At 38.1% G+C, this 22,181-nt stretch overlaps 2 protein-coding genes across 16 annotated transcripts in view; one reads left to right on the forward strand and one right to left on the reverse strand.

Annotated features, from left to right (window-relative positions):
- The window catches only part of Cask (calcium/calmodulin dependent serine protein kinase), a 309,975-nt gene that overhangs the window by 180,030 nt on the left and 107,764 nt on the right, over positions 1-22,181 (forward strand). The gene's annotated exons all lie outside the window — the stretch shown is intronic.
- Gpr34 (G protein-coupled receptor 34) lies at positions 9,232-17,836 on the reverse strand. 3 transcript variants are annotated; one of them, XM_051179182.1, is made up of 3 exons: positions 17,699-17,831; positions 17,035-17,223; positions 9,232-10,987 (listed from the first exon to the last, which is right to left on the reverse strand). In XM_051179182.1, exon 3 carries the CDS (start codon positions 10,888-10,890, stop codon positions 9,766-9,768), a length of 1,125 nt encoding a protein of 374 aa, XP_051035139.1. In that variant the 5' UTR covers positions 10,891-10,987; positions 17,035-17,223; positions 17,699-17,831; the 3' UTR covers positions 9,232-9,765. The 3 variants fall into 3 exon arrangements, 2 of the variants coding, with proteins under 2 accessions (XP_051035139.1, XP_051035140.1); XR_007834158.1 differs by lacking the exon at positions 9,232-10,987 and adding an exon at positions 16,355-16,411 and having other exon boundaries at positions 17,699-17,836; XM_051179183.1 differs by lacking the exons at positions 17,035-17,223; positions 17,699-17,831 and adding an exon at positions 11,317-11,514.

Genomic DNA, 22,181 nt, shown 5'->3' on the forward strand with positions numbered 1-22,181 from the left:
ACTACCATTGCTCATGTTTTTGATTTCTTCTGGAGGAGGAAGAGCTTGTCCAAGGCAATTCATGAATGATGAAGCAAACATTTGAACACAGGCAGTCCTCTAGCTTGTGTATTGTGCTACCTCTCTGTTCATTATTCATCGAAATGTTATTAGACTCTAAGTTGGATTCATCCTCACCAGATTCTCCCCATGGTCCTATCAATGAGGTCATAGATTGCACTCCATATCCATTGGCCAATGCTAATTCCCTGGACTGTCTGAATAGGTGGTACTGATTTTTGCCCAGCACATCTTTCCCTTCATTTTCTTTCATTCCCTAAATTATCTTCTTTAATTAACATGTGACATGTTAATATATGTAATCAGAACATCTGATCTGAGCCATTGTGCTTCTTAAATGTGTTTTTACATATTTATGCATAAGTGTTTGGGTTTTGTAGTTTGAGCACTCAGAAAATATTTCTATTTGTATGTCCCTAGAGGACCCCTCACTTAACACTTCTGTACTATTTATAACTGAAGTGCTAGTCTATCAAAAATATGATTTTGCCTACAAATTTTAGAGTCCTTGAAGAATGTATATTAAAAGACTAGTGATTAGTAAGATTAGTTGATAAGGTTATTTTTTTCCTTGCTACTGTTGCCTGACAGAAAAAGCCATTGAACTAAGTATAAGCACATACAGATGGAAGTTATTTGTTACCCATTTAAAGAAGAAAGGATTAATGTCCAGAATATATAAAGAACTACTTCAACATTTTTTATTAATTAATTTTTTCCTCTCCTCCCAGTCTCTCCCCCCAGTCTCACCTCCCCTCCATCTACTCTTTCTCCTTTCTCTTCAGAAAATAGGCCTCCCAGCCATGACTGTAGCCAAAAGTTTCTGTCCCGCCCAGTCTGGCTGCTGTTTAGTCCCAAATAAACACATAGAGGCTTATATTAGTTACACACTGCTTTGGCCCATGGCTCAGGCTTCTTATTGGCTAGCTCTCTCTTAATTATTAACCCATTTCTATTAATCTGTATCTTCATGTGGTCTTGGCTTACCGGTGACGCCCTGATCTCCTATTCCTCGGCAGCTACATGGCATCTCCTTTTGAGACTCACTCTCTGCTTTCCTCCTCCCAGCATTCTCCTAGTCTGGTAGCCCCCCCCACCCACCCATACTTCCTGCCTGGCTACATCCTGTCTGCCCATTAGTCAAAATAGCTTTATTTATCAACCAGTAACAGAAACATATATTCACATCATACAGAAGGCTATCCCCCATCACATGATTTATCAAGCTACAGTAAAACTAGGCACCTCCTCTGCTATTAAGACTGAAGGAGGCAACCCAGTAGGAGGAAAGGGTCCCAAAAGCAGGTAACAGAGTCAGATACAGCTTTTGATCCCTCTGTTAGGAGTCCCACAAGAAGACCTAATTATACAACTCTAACATGTGTGCAGTGCCTAGGTCAGACCCATCCAAGCACTCTGGTTGGCAGTTCAGTCTCTGTGAGCCCCTGCAAGCCCAGGTTAGTTGGTTCTCAATTTTCTTGTGGTGTCCATGCCCCTCTGACTCTCATAATCGATTCTCAGTTTTCTTGTGGTGTCCATGCCCCTCTGACTCTCATAATCTTTCCTCCCCCTCTTCCACAGCATTCCCTATGGTGTGTCCAGTGTTTGTCTGTGGGTCTCAGCATCTGTTTCCATCATCTGGGTGAAGCCTCTCTGATGACTATTTGGTTAGGAAGTTAAACAACTACAGAGGAGGTGGGGGGGTACAACTATGAACAGACCATTTGTTTACCAAAGGAAAAAACCTGCTGCGGGAAGTGTTAAAGGAGATGATGTTTCTTTGCCTTAGTGATCAGGAAAGGGCACACTGAAGCCACAAGGAGATACTATCTTATACCTATCTGACTGACAAAAAGTAGAGTGTGATGAAATCAAGTATTGGCAAGGATGTGGGCAGCTTGGAGCTCATTTCTACTTAGTTGTGAGATTTGGTATATAAGTAGTAAAATTGCTTTGGAAAATAAATGATCACAACTGGGACATACTGAAGACCTGGGTAGTACTTCAGCCCGGCATTGTTGCTTGTAGATGTCAACTCTAAGGAACCTCCATGCAAGGACCCTGGGTGAACAGAAGACTGCTCTTCATCATGCTTCCCACTAACAGAAAAACTGGAAACCACCGAAGTGCCCATTGGTAGAGGAAATGCATCCTAAAATGCTTCATCTGGGAAAAGAAATAAAGCCTCTGTGTTAGATACATACACAAGCAAGACTTTAGTGGGTGAAAGTTTATAAAATGGTTAAAAAAAAAAAAGGAGCTGGAGAGATGGCCCAGTGGTTAAGAGCACTGGCTGATCTTCAGAGGACCCATTGTCAATTCCCAGCACTCACATGGCAGCTCACACCTGTCTGTAACTCCAGTTCTAGGAGATCTAACATCCTCATACAGACATGCATGCAGGAAAAACACCAATGCACTTAAAATAAAAATAATTGTAAAAAAGAAACTATAGAAGTTAAAATAAAATAAAATGGTAAAGTAGTAGTTATACCACATGTAAACTTTTAAAACAAAAAGTGTATCTTGTTATGCACATAAGTGTTATAAAAGTGCAAAAATATACATTGAAAAGATATATATTAACTTTAGAAAGTACACTGTGGGGGATGCTGTGGGGTAAGCTTTAGTATATCTAACTTTGAATTGTGTACATGGGTATTATCACCACCTTCTATGTTAAGCAAGGTCTCACGGTGTCACCCCCAGATGGCCCTGAACTCACTGTGTAGCCCAAGCTGGCCTTGATTTTTCAATCTTCTTGCTTCAATCTCCTGAATGGCTGGGACTACAGGTATGCAACACCATGCCCAGCGAGACAACTTTTAAGTAAGACCAAAACATTAATATGTTAAATTTGCATCATAGGCAAACCTGTCCATTGTTGTGTAGATTCTCCCACCTTTAAAAATGTTTATAATTAAAAAAAAAAAACTTAGCCAGACATAACAATGCACACCTGTAAAATCCCAGTGTGACTAAACAGTAAGATCACAAGGTTAAGGCCAGCCTGTACTAAATATAACTGTCCTGTTTCAAGAAAGCAGTAATAGTTAATCAATAAACATACTGGGCAAAATTTAATATGTGAAGTGACCAATATGATAGCTACTAACTAACCGTTACTCCTAAAGTAGATTCCCTAAGTGATCAAAGCTCGAAGAGACACACATATCTAAACTGTAACTTAAAAACTCATTTTATGGTGATTCTTTGTGTGTTTTACGAACTCAAAACAAAATTAATTCAGCTAAAATATACTACTTTACTTTTATTTTTGTATTTGTTCTACCTCTATGAGTTTGCTCTCATTTAGCTTTCAAGATTCAGGTTGAGCTTGCAAGATAGACAAATGTGTGACAGCCAGAAATCCAGTCTTGAAGGTTTGGAGATTTGGGCATGATACAGTTTTGATAAACAAAAGTTTTTGCCCTAAATACATGTTAGGAGTACTTTAAGGTTTGGGGAGGTTGGAGATTTTTGGGGATGGGGTTGGTTTTGGATGAATATCATCTTGGGGTCTTGGGGAAATGACTCAGTCAATAAATTGCTCACCACACAAGCATTAATACTTGAGTTCAATTTCCTGCACCCACATGAAAACATTGGGCATGACAGTACACACTTACTATCCCAGAGTTAGGGAGGCAGAGACAGGAGGGACCCTAGGCCTTGTTGGCCAGCCAGTCTAGCCTAATCAGAATTCCAGATTCAGTGGGTGAGCTTGTCTCAGAAATAAGGTGGAAAGTGATTGAGGAAGACACCTCATGCTGACCTGGCTTCCAGTATGCACCTGCGCACATTCATGCACATGGATGTGTACACAAGAACATATAAAGACATCTTAGCAATTGCCATGGTGAGTGTCTGTGTGAGGAATGAAAGCTCCTCCGTTTGCATTCCCTGGCTAAATACAGCTGCCACTTACACCCCACAGTACAGTGCTACAGTGCATGGGAAACACTAGCAGAATGAAGGGCTCATGAATACTGTTTTGCTTTGATCCCCATCCAGTTGCTTATGAACATGAAGGAAGGAAGTAAGAGACAAAGTGAAAATTCAGGACCAACCTCGTATCTCCTTTCCAGATCTGTGTTCATTGTTCCTACCACCCATGCAGCTCACTGAGTCTTCATCTGCAGACCCACACAGAGCTAAATGGCACTGCAGCAGCCGCTCAGCCAGGCCATGACATGGACATTTCTCTCTAGAGATTGCAATCATTGCATTAATAGAAAATTACTCCAAGTTTTCTATTTCTAATCATCCACAGATGATCTTGGCATCTGTGATTTTTAAATGTTTATGGCCTCTTTATTTACAACTAACTTATAATTGCTTTAATGTGATACAAGGTGATGTTGTAAATTGGCTTTTTATTTTAAATTTGCACAGCAATTTTCATTAAGCCATCTCTTCCGTCTTGAGGCTTTTTGTGATGGTTCCTTTATTTGCAGTGATTATCTCTCAGAGAGAGGGATTTATGACAGTCACCTTGGAAGCTTTTCAAAACCATGCATACCTTAACTAACAAAGCTTTGGGTCTCCCTCTGATTAGTTTCTATCCCCTTCTGAGAGCCATTCCCATACCACACACTCCCCTCACATCATCACAATTGTTCTCCATGTCTGCTCCCTTGTTTCTTATTGAGGATAAGAATATATTCGGTATCAGTAAAGTAAATTTCTGTTATCAGATTAGGTATCCCTTATCTGAAATGTTTAGGGCCATAAGTGTTTCTGATTTTGGAGTTCTGATCTGAGAACATCTGCATACACTTTACCCTAAAATTCCAGTACCTGCAGTTTTAAAACGTTTCAGATTTGAGAGCATTTTGGCTTTCAGATTTTAAAATTAGGTATGCTCAGTGTTACTTTAGATACCTAAACAATAATTCTGCAGCATCCATATTGTCTGTTGAGAAAATTCTATATTGTGTTTTATGAGTAATTTTCAATGGCTTTTAGTTGAAATTGTTATAATTTTAGTAATTGTATTTTTGTATAAGCAGGATTAATCCATTTTTTAAGTTAAAAATCAAGGCTTGTGTAGAACTGTCTTTTTCTAAACAGACATCTGTTTCTACATCTAACCTGACTCTGTGCAGAATACTTTCCCAAAACTAGCATCAATTGAAGTGTCATTCACAGAATCAGGCAATTCATGTTGTCCTTCTATGGCATTGCACATGTGAGATATTGTTTAGAAGCTTGTTCTGGCTGCAGATATTTTGCAAGATGAAGATACGCATGTACTTCTGAATTTCCTTTCTGTGTGTATCTAGAACTAACCCTGTGTTGACAAGATAGAAGGACAGTATGTCCTATGTACATACACCAATGCTCAGAAAGAAAGAAGAGATTATATGTATGTAATAAATAGCTCCAAATTTAGTGAGTCTGTAGCATATTTTTTGAAACTCTCAAACTATTCTCAGGATTCAGATTATTTTAAGGAATATTTATAGATGAAATATCTATCACTAAATAACCCATTATGATATTACAGGTGGATAGACTTTATTCAAAACTTTATTCTATCTACAAAACAACCCCTATACCCTAGGGATCAGGGAACATTGTGGGAGAGGGGTGTGAAAATATTTTAAGGACCAGAGGACCAGTAAATCCTTTGAAAGACAGTATCTTCTAGATAGGACACAGAAATTATACCTAAGAAATCTCAACCCCTAGGGTATTAGGGGTTGTTTTGTAGATTTATTTACTTTATTTAAAATAGCATAAGATAATTTAGTAAACTTTCACAAATATTTTATAGAGATTGTTTCATTTAGTATAAATAATGGGATAGTTTCCAGAACTATGGGTATTTTATTTTAATGGTCTTGAGATTGTTTCATTTAGTATAAATAATGATATAGTTTCTAAAACTATGAGTATTTTATTTTAATGGTCCTTAAAATTATAGTAATAGATAGTATACCATGTGTAGTATAGTATGTGTGCTGGAATGCATGCCTGCACACATGTGAGTGTGTATGTGTGTTATGGTTATGCATGCATATGTGTTCCGGTATGTGCACTCCTGCTTTATCTACTGGCCAGACCAGCTGGCCATCAAGCTCCCAGGATCTGCCTGCCTCTGCACCCACTCTGTCATATGCTCAGGTTACAGCTCTTACCCACTGTTTTCCTTCTTGTTATTATTGCTATGATAAAACACTATGAGCAAAGCAACTTGGGAAGGAAAGGGTTTGTTTAGCTTATGTGCTTCCGTATCACTGTTCATCATTGAAGGAAGTCAGGGCAGGAACCTGGAAGCAGGAGCCAAAGCAGACACCATGGAGGAGTTCCTTCCTAATGGCTTGCTCAGTCTGTTTTCTAATAAAACCCAGGACCACTTTACCACCAACAATGGGCTGGGTCCTCCACAATCAATCACTAACTAAGAAAATGCCCTGTAGATTTGCCTACAGCCCCAACTTCAGGACACATTTTCTCAATTGAGGTCCCTCCTCTCTGATGACTCTAGCTTATGTCAAGTTGACATAAACTAGTCAATACACCCACTGAGCCATATCTACGGCTCTTGATAATATTTAAACTGTGCTTACTAATAGGACATTAAGAGGTATGGAATGCTTACCATTAATAGGATCTAATTTTTCATTATTTAAAATTATACAAACAGGTACTAAATTTCATCTAGATAATATTTGATACCATGTCAGGACAACAATTAAAACTGTTTCACATATATGTATAAATACAACATACCACTTCTGCTTAGTATTGCTTATGTGTATATGATTTCAGGGTTAATCACTTGGTACTAGATAATTAGTTAGGGGCACCTCCATGAGGAAGACTAGTTTTCCCTCGCTTGGCAGTCGTTAACTGTCTGTACGTCTTCATCTGGGGGTGTGGTCCCATGACATTTCCTTCATCCATGTTGCCAAGTCAACTGGTGTCATTATTCAAGTCTTGCTAAAGCAGCCATAATGTTGAGATTTCTTAGGTGTAATTTCTGTGTCCTATCTAGAAGATATTGTCTTTCAAAGGATTTACTGGTCCTCTGGTCCTTAAAATATTTTCACACCCCTCTCCCACAATGTTCCCTGATCCCTAGGATATAGGGGTTGTTTTGTAGATAGAGTTGGGGCTGGGCAGCCCATGATCAGTTGCTCTCTACATTTTGACAAGGTGGTGCTTTTTGCAGTGGTCTCTGTCTGCTGCAAAAGAAGCTTCTTTGAGGGGTGAAAGCCACTTCTCTGTGGGCATAAGGGGTATTGAGAGCCCCACTGGATCTGATTTGAAAGCTTTATCTTTGAGGGCCAGAAAGTACTTTACAAGCTGCCAAGAGAGTGATGCAACCAGTAATTCTACTCAGATGTGATACCTGTGAGCCATAATATAAACCAGCATGACAAGACATCTCTAAAGGTTCAAGAGTGACACATATTTTGATAGTAACCAACAGCTTTCTCGTTGGATTTAAAGCCTGATCATCAGGAAGGAAATCATGTCTGATACTGGAAACCTCGGCAGTTCTCCAGGACTAGTGAGGTCATGGGTTTTAGAGGAGAACCTACTACTGCTACTGTACTTAAACCAGTAAATTCCTACCTGCATTCTAAATACTTAATGTTTTTTTGACATTGATTTCCCAGCCAGTGGCCTAACTCAAGTTTTAAGAAGTATTCTAGCCTGAATGTGATGACACACACCTTTAATCCCAGCACTCAGGTGGCAAAGGCATGCGGATCTCTGTGAGTTCAAGGACAGTTTTGTGTACATAGCAAGTTCCAGGCCAGCCAGGGATACGTAGTAAGATTCCATCTCCAAAAAAAAAAAAAAGGTAGTAGTAGTCATTGTCTTTGTCAACTAGGTGCCAAAATAGCTCTGTTGGGAGAAACATATCATCATATCATACATTCTTGGAGTTTGTCACAACAGCCTTTTACATATTCAAACAATGGCATTCTGATTCTGTGTATAGCAAAAAAAAAAAAAAAATGTAAAGACACTTGCCAAATTTTTGCAGTTTCCCTAAGGATACCTCCTTTCTAGATTGCAATGTACAATGTTCCTTCTACTCTATTCAGAATAATGGAGCCTTGGAAAAGGCTAATTATGCCCATTTTTCTTTAAACATCTTTTCCTTTCCATCTTATTTATCCATCTAGCTTTTCTTCCTTTGTTCATTCAACTACTTGGAAAATATTTAGTGGTTTCTGACTTGCCAAGCTACACTGATGTAGGAGTTAGTGATAAGCCCCTTCTCCTTAAGCTTACTATTTGTTCTTGAACATACATAAAGTTTTCGGTTTGCCCCTCTTAATTTTAACCTGCAGCTGTACAAAGTCTTTTACTCAGAAATTTGTCAAAGTGACACTTAGGCACCTGGATTTAATAGACATTAAACTTCTAGCATGTTTGTGTCAAAACTCTTCACATGTGACCATTAAGTTTAAATTGCTATATATGTTCTGTATTTCATTCATGCTTTGAATTTTTATTGTGTATACATAAAGAAAATTATAGTGTTTTAATCTTTTACAAAAATGATTTACTCTTCTGTGTGGTTTTCTTTCTCACTCAATACTACTTTTTTTTAACATAGTACTATTTTTTATGGGGATGAGTACTTCGCCTGCATGTATGTCTGTGTACCACATTTGCATATTGCCCCAGAAGAGGGTTTGGATCACCAGAAACTGGAGTTTCAGATGATTGTGAGCCACCATGTGGATGCTAGGAATCCAACCCAGGTATTCTGGAAGAGCAGCCAGGGTCCTAACATTTTTCCAGCCCACTCAATTTCTGAGACATCCCCATGTTTGATGCATGTGTGTGTGTATTTATTGCATTGAAGTGTTAAAGGTACTTCATGTGATAAATAAACCATTTTGCTTCTTCATGCTTTTCCTGGTACATCCTTAATTGTTCCCAGTCAAGACAACTGAGCGTCATTGTACATATATTCTTCTGTATGAATTTGCATGCTTCTGTAAGAGCTGTACCTGGCAGTGGACTTCCTGGGCCATGTCATTGCATGCGCACCCTCTTTCTCTATCAGAGTGTTAGGTGGATGAATCATTTAGGAATCTGCCTTAAGTCAGTCCCTTTGCCAGGTTATCAAATTCTTAGCTTATATATTTCGTATTTAAATTCTTCCCATTTTTATCTAAGCAGTGATAGTGGGTGGTCTCACTTTATTAGAATTTTATTAATTCATTTGTTAGCAGAGATTTGGGCATAAATGCATACAGGTGCAAGTGATAAACACTTTGAAGTAACAAACATGTTTTCTGACATTTCAACACAGTCCCCAAGTTGCTTTATTGTTAAACATATTTAAAATTAGTATCAAGTGCCTAATTTTAGTAGCTCTTTAGTGACTTGAAAAACTATGACACTTCATTCATTTTGTTGTTAAATTCATGAATTTCACTTAACTTTATAACTGATGTTAAAAGTGTTAACAATATTCTACATACAGTTCTAAAATCTAGGGATAAATGTAAGCTTTTCTTTGCCTTGAACTATTTTACAGTTAAACAAGTGGAAGATCACGTCTAAAGATCTGGGTTTTGGATATGCTAGGGCTTTGTTCCATAATTTTACCAACTTCAAGGAATGAAGAAGCCGGTTTATGTCGTTTTTTGTTTGTTTGTTTGCTTGCTTGCTTGTTTTTTGGCTTTTGGGTTTTGGGTTTTTTTTTTTTTTTTTAGCACATTTGCCTTAACTACCCTTAGTATTGTACTGCGTTTTGGCTGCCACAGATAGATCATGCAAGGAATATCCTGGCTTAAATTCTGAAGTACTTTCACTTCTGCTTGCTTCACTTTGAAATCTTCTAAAAAGAAGTTGACACATGATTTTGCGAATATTACTGGACATCAGGAAATACATGACTGGATCTAAGCAGCTGTTGAAAGCGGAGAGAACCAGCATGATCTCGTTGGTTTTATGAACAATTTCCTTCCAGTAGCAAGAAGACACATTTAGCTGTGAAGAAATGTAGATGAATCGAAAGGCATGATAAGGCACAAAACATATAGTAAAAATGATCAGTACAATAAAGGAGTTCCGAGCTGTTGTTGCATATTTACCAGAATTAGGAAACTTTGACCTCCTTTTAGAAATCCTTAGTAGATTCTTGCCAATCTTAATATACGAGAGGATTATCAGCAGGAAAATAAGCCAGAACATTACCACAAGAACATAGTTAAAAATTGCTTCTCCCTTTGCATTATGCCTATCTCTGTAATGGAAACACATTGTGGAATTATGCCCTCCCTTCCTCAGTGTCAAAATGATCATAGTTAAAAATCCAGCAAGAGCAACTGTCCATACTATACAACAAACATATATACTTTGCTTGGTGGTTATTGCCCTCCTTTGTTGTATAGACCGGTTAATTTTTACATAGCGATCCAAACTGATAAACCCAAGCAAAATAATACTAATGTACATGTTCATGTAAAATAGTGTCCCCACAACCTTGCAAAGAATCACACCTAATGTCCACTTATTTTGGTTGATGTGATACATTATGCGGAAAGGGAGGCAGAAGATGAGTAGAAGGTCTGCAATGGCCACATTAAGTAGATAAATTTGAATGGAATTTCTTTTGCGGTGGATGCCCAGAAATACATAGAGGGCAATGATGTTCCCAACCAGTCCCACGATGAAAATAACAGAGTAGAAGGTTGTTAACACTGTAGATAGTAATTTTTCATCCATTGGACAGCTAGTATCATTTGGCACTGCAGAGAAATTTTGTGAGGATTCATCACTGTAGTTGCGTATAAAGTGCATTCCAAAGGAGGAGCAAGGCCAGCTGTCAACTGAAGTAGTCGTCATTGTTACAGTGTGACTTTTCAGTGTCTTCTGTAGCTATCAGAACAGAGTATTAAATGACATGCTCTTTGTGTGTACTTCTTTATTTTTTCATGTTTTCCTACAATAGAATGCAAATATTGAGTCATTTGCTGTGATAATAGCAGATGCTTTAACGTAAAGCATAAATAAGGGTTTCATCTGGGACCATTTGGCTACCTACACAATGTGTAGTTGCAGTTGCATTGTTGCATCACAAAACAGCAGTAAATACAGCAGGATCTCTAACCTTTTCTGTTGCTATGGCATATGTACGAAGTTTGTTTCATTTTTATATTAAAATAAATAATTGAACCACATGAGCATCATTTCTTAGCAATATTGTTATGGGAATAGAGACATTAAAAAGAAATAGCAGCTCATATTTTTCAAGGATGAATATAAATTTACCCTAAAGGTGCTTGTTGTCTCATGGGTGAGCTGAGTCCCCTGCTGACCCTACCCAGCTTCAGAAATGTTTCCTGTCCTTCCTCTTCCCCTTATAGTTGGCATCCATTCATTTTGATATACATTGCCACATGGTATGTATTGGATAAGCTGTAGTCATCTCTGTTTTCACGGAGAGACTAGAAAAGAGGATCCCAAATTTCTTCCTTCACCTAAAACCAAGACAGGAGTATTAAAATTACTTATCTATAGAAATATACACTTATCAAAACAGACCAAGGCCAGGACCTGCCTCAGTTCATAGATTCTTGTAGCACTTCACAGGAGAATACAGTGGTCATATAATACAAGATCAGATAGCAGCCAACATACCACTCCCACCCTTGAAGCATGAGGCAGTAATATAGACGGAAGGCAGTAATATAGATGGGAAATAGTACATGGAGTCCAAGGTTATGAGAGGTTAACTAACTAAACGTTAATTATGCTCTGAATTATATCATTTGTGATTGTTACCAGAACCTTCTAAGTATGTCAATTCTACTTGGTCCCAGAACTACTTGTTATTGAACAATTCTCAGGCATTGACTGTTGGGACCTATTACGTATGTAAGGATAATTCAAGCATGTCTCCTCACATTCCTTTCATATAGTAAGTAATGGCCCTGTTTTTCCATAAAACCCTTTCATGGTAGCAGAGAGCAGATGAGATGGCTCAGTAGGGTAAAGTTTGTTCTGCCAAGCCTGATTACCTGAATCTGATCTCCAATAATACCTGCATGGTAGAAGGGGAAAATAGACTCCACAAGTTGTTCTCTGACCTCCAGATGTATGTGGTGGCACATTCATGTCTCTCTCTCTCTCTCTCTCTCTCTCTCTCTCTCTCTCTCTCTCTCTCTCACACACACACACACACACACACACACACACACACACACACTTTTAGAACAAAATAAAACAACAAAACACACCAATCTACTCTTTATTACTACATTTAGGGTTTAAATACACACTCCTCTAAAAATGTTTACTGAGCGTATGGTCTCTACATTAATATTGTTAATATCCGATGTTGTTGTATTGCCCTTAATATCCAAGCAGTACTTATATGGCTGCGAGATATTTAGTTTGATCATGAAGAACCTAGATTTTTGTTTTTGTTTTATCAAGATAGGGTTTCTCTGTGTATCCCTCGCTGTCCTAGAACTCTAGACTAGATTGGTCTCAAACTAAGAGATCTACTTGCCTCTGCCTCCCAAGTACCAGGATTAAATGCACATAGCACCACTGTGCAGCTATAAAGAGTAGATCTTAATTATGAAAATTAATTTCTTCTTGTCATTGTTTTATGGTGCTAAGGAGTGAACCTAGAACTTTACACATACTAGGCAAATATTCTGAGCCACATCTCACTGCAATAATTGTTTTTAATTTTTGCTTCCTTTTAAATTAGGCATTTTTAGTCAGTCTACAAAATGTATTTCACTAAATATAATTTTTTTATGTGTGCCATCGTACTTTGCTCATATTCACCACCACCATTCCCTTGTCCTTGCTCCTGTCCCCCTGCTTCCCTCCCCCAGTAGTTCTGCTCTGCTTTGATATCATATGGATTGATGAATAGACAGATATTTAACTCTATAATCTACATTTATGAAAATATGCAGTATCATCTTTTCTCCACCTCATTATTATTTTCTCCCCCCCCCCTTAGACACATTCTGTTCCCACTTTATCTCCCTCGTGACTTTATGTCTTCTACATACTGTATTTTTATATCTAGATTCTGTGTATGAGAAGAAACATGCAACATTTGTCTTTGGGTAATTAGTTTCTTGATTTGATGCTCTATATAGAGAAAAATATTTGGAAGAATATAGCCTCTCCTAAAACTATGTTTTGGTTAATTAAGTACAGGCTTTTAATAGAAAGTAGCATTCAGCTTTAAATTTTGACAGAGCGAAGGAGTTGGTTCCAAGGAAGAGGAAGTGGCTGGTGAGGAGGAAGTTCTGTTAAGCCTTCTTGATAACTGTCTCCACAATTTAGGACCATGGAGGGGAAAAAGGGAGAAGGACTGGGAGGAAGGAATGAAGGAAGAACTGAGGCTTGGCTGTGCTGTGTCTGAGATGCAGGAAGACAGATTTCACAATGTTTGTAGGAACATGCAGGAATGGTTCTTGTGATCTGACATCTTAAAATGAAGAGACAATCTAGGAAGGGTAGTAAGCTGCTGATAATGCAACATGCCATGCTAGTAAGATGGCAAGAAACCTGTATTGTGTGGTTATAAAGGAAGCTCTCAGATGCTCAGGTAAAAGCTTCCTATCCATAGGTAAAAGGATGCTGAGACTTGGGTGCTATGTCTGACAGCTCAGGAAGCTGAAGTGACTTAGAATAGGGATCCCTAAGTAGTTTTTCTTCCTGGCATATTTTAAACCCCCATTAGGATTAAGAACCAAGTCTGTTTTGTTTGCCTCTGTGTCCTGATGCTTAGAACAATAAATATTAGTGAATGAAAGAGAGAATTTGGGAAGAGTAGATGTAAAGTATTAAAAGTACAAGTACTGGAAGCTTCAGCTGCATTCACAGAAACCCAATATAATACAGCCATGGAGGGAGGTAGGTAGGTAGGTAGGTAGATAGATAGATAGATAGATAGATAGATAGATAGATAGATAGATAGATAGATAGATAGATAGATAAAGCCCCATCTTTGGTTTAACTCATAAGTCTGTAGTGTTTTAAATGAAACTTGTTACTGTTGACCTGGATCCTGTCCCAGACTGATAGTCTCCCTTGCAATATCATTTTTTTTTATCATCCTTTGTGGTGTTCTTAAGAAAGACCATATACCAAACAGGGAGAAATGGAATTCAAATTATGTTGTAGAGATAAGTTGAAGTAACCTAAAACTAAGCAATTAACCTAGAGATGAGTGTGTTTTGCAAGGCCATGGAGAATAGGGTCTCTCCTTCTTATTCATGTCTCCAGGGAGCAAAACAAGGGCCAGTGATAGAAAGTACAGAGACAGATATTGCCTCTTTGTGAGTAAATGCTTTTGTAAGATGAAGCAATCTAGCTTGGAAGGTACTAGCAGTCTTAGCGCCAGAAATTCAAAGCTGCAGCAGCACTCTGTAGAAGGGATTGTCAGTGGTACTCCAATCTGTGGATGAGCATCCCTTGAAGGCTTTTTAAAGATACCCATGTCTGGCTTCTTCCCAGAGACCCTGTATAGTTTATCTGGAACGAGCTGCTTACACTGGTTTCTTTTAAAAGTTCCTGGGAGGTGTTCAGAGTGTAGAGTCAAAATTGAATTGAGCTAAATGGTCAAATTATTAACTAATCATTATTTAGCAGTTGCTGTGATCCAGATACTGTTTGAACACTTGATATAAATCCTTTTATATAGACTTTATAATAGTGCATCAGGACCAAAAAGAGACATAAATAGGCTCTTTACACCATGACCTCTAAGCTCCTAAGTGGCAGTACCCAAGTTGGGACTCTGCTCTGACTCTGAAAACCTCTGAACCTCCTCAGTGAACTTCACTCCTGTCATAGCTGATCACCATTTCCATATTAATGCTGAATTCTATCAGTCAATAGTAGTTTGACATGATTCCTTTACCACTATCTACCTTGGTTGTTTTAGGACAAGATTGTACCACCTAGCTTTGTTCCTTTGGAAGAGCTATTAATCTTTACATTTGCTAGGTCTATAACAGTATGTAAATAAATGTAGAAAGACTTCACAGAATCAAATTTTTGATCAGAATTTTCAGACTTATTTCTAGGTCAAACAGCAATAATCAAGTTGTTTCTAGGAAGATATTAGAACAGAGAACATGTCCTGTAATATGCGAATATAATTAATCAGTAATGAATAGTGGTTGGACAAAAGTACTAATACGCCTTTTGAACTGAGTTAGTGTCAAGTTTAAGGAGACTAAAGCAGTGTATTCAACAACCACAGGCACATGGCATGTCATACCAGATAACAGATAGCCCAGCATCCAGTGACTAACAACCAATTCACAAATTATATCCTGTCTCAAACTTGGTAACTAATTTCTGTTACCTTTAAAGTTGGGAGCTGGGCTTGATGGCTCATGTGTATCTGTAATCACAGCTCCTTGAGAGTCTGAGTTAGGAGAATCACAAGTTCACAGCAATGCTATCTAACTTAGTGAGACCCTACCTGAAAAGAACAGTTGAAAGGGGGCCAGGAGCATATCTAAATGATAGATCAAGTGCAAAGCCCTTGGAGTTCAATCTCCAATACTGCAAAAGTAAGAAAGTAAATAAGTTAGCTATGCATCAACTGAAATGTTGGTATCATTCACTCATCATCATCATTATTGTAGCCCTGGCTGCCTTGGAACTAACTGTATAGCTCAGGCTGGCCTCGAACTCAGAGATCCACCTGCCTCTGCCTCCCGAGAACTGGGATTAAAGGTGTGAGCTACCCCACCTGGCTTTTACTAATTAGAATTAAGAATTAGTTAGAATTAATTAAGAAGTAGGGATATTTATTCATATTTCAAAGGCTACTTATTTGATGTGTTAAGCATTTGCCAGAGAAGACGAAAAAATAATGAATATATTCTGTTCACATAGTGGACCTGACATATTCAGTTTTGAATAGCAGGTACTGTTTGTCACTCAACAAATCTTGTTCTTATGTTTGCAATCCTGTGTGAGCACTTTTCGCACACGCACACACACACACACACACACACACACACACACAGAGCCACCATTCTACCCTCCCAGTTTTTCTTCAGTGGCTGCAACCAAGAAAATAGCTTTTATCAGGCGGTGGTAGCACGCGCCTTTAATACCAGCACTCAGGAGGTAGAGGCAGGCAGATCTCTGTGAGTTCAAGGCCAGCCTGGTCTACAAAGCAAGTTCCAGGACTGGCTCCCTAGCTACTGAGAAACCCTGTCTCAAACAAGCAAACAAAAACGAAAATAGCTTTTAAAATACAACTTGGGTGTTGTTTCTATCAACATCACATGTTGAAATACATACCCATTTGATTATTTACTGATAATAGACTGAATCCATTTAGGTCATGCTTCAAAAGTTGCAGTAATTGCTGCATATGGAACAATTGAAAGCATGTTACTTGGGAAATAATATTAGTAGTATATTTAGTTTTGTTATAAACTTAACTGTCCACTTTTAATTTTAGTTGTTTGAATTAATTCTTTTAAAAATATATTGTGGTTTCTTTTCTTGAGTATTCCCTGTATTTATTTCCTAAACATAACATATAAAATTTAATTGGTCTGGTAAGTTCCATAAGATAGTAATAAGTTAACAAAAGATATTTAAGATAGGGAGACAATATAGTTTAGTGAAGTCAAGAGATCAGATACATAGTTTGTAGTACATTACAATTAAGTTTATAGTATCTGAAAATAACTTATAGTAGCTTTAAGTACATATGCAAATCATTATGACACTAAACAATGTCACATAAATGATGTGACTGTATTGTTATTAAATACCCCATCCAAAAAGACAGACCCTCCTTTGAAAACCAAGCAGAGGTATTGTCCAAGCAATTTACTCAGTGGCTCTAAAAAGTAAAGATTTGCTAATATCAAAGTAGCATTGTCAGCATACATTGAGCTTCACTTTGAATGTTCACATAGTCAAGTTTTAACAAAAACAAAGGCTTGTGTATGTAGTTTAAAAATATCAGAGAATACTTACAGTGGAGGCGTTCTTGAAGTAAAAGGACTAAACCCAAAGCTCCCTAGACCAGGTTGTGAGAGCTGAGCTCTTCCATCCGGTGATGGTGCAATTGGCTAGAGTTCTCTTCTTTATATCCACATGTGGTACAGTTGTTTTTCCCCTTTTCTTTCTTTTTTCAGTGTGACAGCCTTTGGGCTCCTTTTGAAGCTATGAAAAGACCCCCACTGTGAGCAACAGCTTGAAGCTGAACTTTAGGAAATTAGATCTTCTGTATGTGTCCCTTCTAGCTTAAACTACGGAGTGCTTTGGTTGTCCTCTAAAATAGCCAACAAGCTATCAAATACAAGCAGAAACGAGCAGGCTCCCCTTTCCTGAGAAATGATGAGTGGTCTGCTGTGTGGATTTTAGAATACAAGCCCTGAATTTCTGTTTCTTCTCAGTTTGTTTTAGAAGTTGCTACTGCCATGAAATGGTCTTTGTGCCCTGAATTATACTAACATTAGTGATCACTTATTTTTCTCCCGTTTTGCTGCCATTTTATTTGGTTTCTATGTTAGTTTTATAACTATACTTTCATATCTTCCTTTAAGACCCTAGATTGATTTTCTAAAACAACCTTAAAAATTGAGGATGAGGTGAGATTTGTAGTACTAGTCTCACCTCATCACAACAATAAGCTTACCCAAGTAAACCGGAGCAGGCTCTCCTATTTCAAGGAAAATCTGACGAGACTCTGCTGCTTCCGTTCTGGTCCCAGTCCACTATTTAACCACCATCAATTCATCTGTGTAACTGCTGTCCTGCACTTGTGTGTCATTTCCCCTTTTGGTCGTAGTTTAGAACATACTTGCTATTCTGTACTTTGTTTAAATATTATTTAACTCATTGAGCTTCTATCACCCTAAGTATTTCTGGTTATATTCTTCTAAATATCATATTCTCCAGAGCTTTTAGTTTGTTAAGATTCTAATACACAAGACAATATTTTTTACATTGCTAGAATAAAATGTTTGACAATTCTTACTTCCCCTGAGAATCTCTGAGAAAAAAAGAGGCTTACTGTCTGTCTGTCAGTCTTTTTTTTTTTTTTTTTTTCCCTTACTGTGGTAAGTAGCGCATACCACTGAATTTATCAAGTAACCAGTTTTGAGTGTATCTTTTGCTGGTGCCAAGTGTACTTAAATCAGCATACAACACATAACATTTTCATGCTGTAAAATTAAAACTCTAAACCACTATACACTAATGTTCTCTCCTCCTAGTCTCAATATTATGCTGTGGCATATAACATACTTTCCTTCATACCTAAGGCTGTATATTCCATTGTTTGACTATATTTTTTTTTTATTCATTTATCTTTCGGTGGGCATGTAGATTATCTCCACTTATTGGCAGTTCTGAATACTGCTTTGACAAACATGCAAATAACTCTTTAAAATCCTTGCAGGAATTTTTATGACTAAAAGAATCATAAAGTGCTTTTCATCTCCTAAAATACAAGTACTATCTCTGTATTGTACTGTTGTCTCCCACCTAGGCCATCCCATTTCAAATTGTGTTGTTAAACTTTAGTGTTCTCATATTTTGCCACATTTCTCCTCAATGTCAGTCAGCAGGGTTGCCATCAGCTTGGAGTATTATCTTCTAGTTCTGTATGTGAGCCTGTCCTGTTCATTCTAAACTTTCTATTTATCACCATACCCTCTTTATGTGAAACCCAACCCTAGTGAAGTTCAGCTCACCCTCCCCCAGACCTGAACCTGAACCTCCCCAGGGAAGATAAGGACACAATACTACACAGTGCTCTGGCTTCAGATTGGCTATCAAAAAAAAACCTTAAGTAGCCCCCTGGACTGCCAGCAGTTCTTAATGTGAATCCAAATGTCCTTAGTCCAGGAATTCTCAATGGATGACTTCCAGACCACTAGCATTAATAAATCAGAAGCTTGTAACACATGTATACTCCAAATCTCATCAAGACCCAACAGCCAGGAAATCAGGGGATGAGGCCCAACAATCTGTGATGCTGATGCTAAAACTGGAGAACCACTACCCTGGTTCATCCTCCTTTAAAAATAGTGTTTCACACCTTCAGCCCCATTTCCTTCCCCAACTCTCACCTGGTAGATGCTTTTCATTTCCCTAAGAAAATAGAATCAGTTAGAAAGGAAACCTCCTTTATACAGGGCACATCACAGGAAATGCATTTTTTATGCATTTTATTTCTTATTTTTATATCCTACCAATGAGGAGGGAGATATTGAGGGGTAGTAAAAGAAGACAAAAACGAGACCTCTCTGAGTATTATCATCTGGCAGTTTTGAGTTTGGAAGTACAGGCATGTTTTGTGTAATTGAAACACCAAACTGTCCAAATCTAATTAAACTAAATGAGCTTCATTACACGACAAAATGAAAGCATAACCACATGGAGAAGTTATTTTAGGTGCCTTTGAAAAACAGGATGGGGGTTTGGGATATAATTTTAGACTTAACAAAAAAAGCTACATTGGGTAGTACAGTAATCAAAACAGGAAATTTACATTGAAAGAATACCATTATGTATTTGACATTCCTTTACAAATTTCATCAGTTGCCCTAATAGTATCCTGGTACAATAAGATCCCATTTATCTATGATATTTCTTTAGTTTCATTGAAACCCTTGAATCCAGGGCTTTTTTGAAGAATATAAGCCTGCTGCTTTCTAAAATGTTTCTTGGGCATTTCTCCACGATTAGATCTAATTGTACTCTTTGCCAAGGATACCATGACAGTGTCACTGGCTTGTCAGTACATCATAGCAGAGACCATGCTAGTCCCATTATTAGCAATATTCTCTGCACCAGTTTCTTCTAGGCTTCTCCCTTGAAATATTACTATTCCCCTTTTTATAACTAGTAGGTATGTTGTAGGGAGGTACTTTGAGAATATATGAATATCCTATCACTCTTCAAACTTTGCCCAACTAGTTAGCAACCTTGGAGAGTCTTACCTGGATCAATTATGTTCATGAAAACTACAGGTGGTGATTTTCTGATTCCAATATTATTCAACTGATTGAAACATATCAAATGTAGTAAAGTCTATAAATTCTTAATATAAAATGCTTGTAAGTCACCTTTGAAAGTTGCCTAGATATAAATGCTATCTTCTGGAAATGGTTCATAGTACCTTTATTCATAATAAATAGCAAGGAAACAAGAGGAATGCAGAGGTGGCTCAGTGGCTAAGAGCACTTGTTCTACAAGCATGAAGACCCAGGTTCAGATACCAGTACCCATAAAGGCTGGGCATGGCCACACAGGCCTGTAACTTCAGTGAAAGGTGGTGGAGTGGAGTCAGCAGGATCCCTGGGGTTTGTTGGTGTCCAGTCTGGCTCCAGGTTCAGTGAGCAACTTGTTTTCAAAGGTGTAAGGTGAAAAGTGATAGAGCATGACACCTGATGCTTCCTCTGACCTCCATGTTTATAGGCATGTGCATTTGCACACACATGTATATACCCCCACACACACGGGGGGGGGGTGAAGGGAGGAGGGAGGAAACAGCTTAAAATGCCAAGTCATAGGAGAGTAGAAAAATGGGTTGATTAATACTATGGAATACAGTAATAAAAAGAAATGACTTCCCTTCCTGATTACAAGAAATTGGCTAGATCTAGGAAAGGGGCTAAAAGAAACCTTGCATGAAACAGGGCATATGCTTTCATATATACGAAGTCTGAATACTAGCAGAGCGAGCACTTGCTGGAAAGTTCAAAGAAGAGTGTGGGATGGCAGCAGAGACTGGATGCGAAGTGGATGAGGAGGTTTCTGAGCAGGTGGTACTGTTCTGGTAGGACTCTGGGTTGTATAGATGCACATCATCAAAACTCTCTAGTAGTACATTATGACGTGTGCATTTTGTGCTATGTAAATTTTACTTCAGGATTTTTACAGAAACTAACATTTTAGAATCTCAAAGTATGAATCTATGAAATGAGGCTGCTAACTTCATTAAGTGAGCAGTTGGATAATAAATCTCATGATGGGTCAGACAAATAGCAACTGAACCTACATCTGAAACTTGTAACTAAAGCAGGGCAACCAGACATGTTCTTACTGATGAGATATAACCATTAAACCACATCAAGTATCAGTACATAAAACTGAAATCGAACCTGACTCTAATCAAGATTAGGGGAGGAGCTCAGTCCTGCCTCAGCTTGATGCACCATGCTTTGCTCAAGCCCATGTGAGGCCTGCGCCTTTCTGAATGGAGGAGGAGTGGAAGAGGAGGGAGTAGGTGAAAAGAGGGGACTGGAAGGACAAGAGGGAGGGGAAACTGTGATCAGTTTCTCCTGATCGCCCTGTCTTCACCTCCCAAATGCTAGATTTTGGGTCTTATTTTAAACTAAAGCACAACTAAAAAGCATTGTTTAAATAGTCAAGAAAGAATGAACATAGTGCAAATATTAGAGGGACTAGAGAGTTGGCTCAGCAATTAAGAGAACTTCCTGCTCTTCCAGAGGCTCCAACACACATCAAATGGCTCACAACTTCCTGTAACTGCAGGTCCAGAGAGTGAGATACCCTCTTCAGCCTCTGCAGGCGATGCACTCATATTCACACACAAAGAGACATAAAAATAAAATCTTTTTTAAAAGAACGATCATTATAGTCATTGCCTTTTTGATGTGGTAATGATTTACATAAAATGTTTTACATAAGTTATTTATATTTAAAAATGTCATTATTTTTAAGTCCTGTGTTAGAAGCACTGAACGTGGTAAATAGGTGGAATTATATGATTGGTTTTTTAATATCTGAGCAAAAAGAGTAACTAATGAGGATAGGCACAGCAAAATTGACAGAATAGGGGCCAACAAGATGCTCAGCCTGCTGACTGTGATCCCCAGAACCTACACAGGGAAGGGAAAGAACTGACTTGTTCAAGTTGTCCTCTGAAATGGCACACAATCACATACACACACACACACACACACACACACACACATAATAAAAAGCTTTAGAGAATGGCAGAATGTCAATAAATAATTATTTGTATTAGATGGGTGGGTATATGGAAGTTTATTTTCCTCCAATTGTAAATGTCAAAAAGTTGAGGGGGCGGGACTTCTTCAGTTCCATTTGTTCCTCTAGCTGCATCCCCTATCTCCATTCCTAGC

This window comes from Phodopus roborovskii, unplaced genomic scaffold (genome assembly GCF_943737965.1).
Source record: "Phodopus roborovskii unplaced genomic scaffold, PHOROB, whole genome shotgun sequence".
Taxonomy (NCBI): Eukaryota; Metazoa; Chordata; class Mammalia; order Rodentia; family Cricetidae; genus Phodopus; species Phodopus roborovskii.

Coding starts and splice junctions, on each gene's coding strand:
- Gpr34 (XM_051179182.1), bottom strand. CDS start 10,890: ATGACGACTACTTCAGTTGACAGCTGGCCTTGCTCCTCCTTTGGAATG.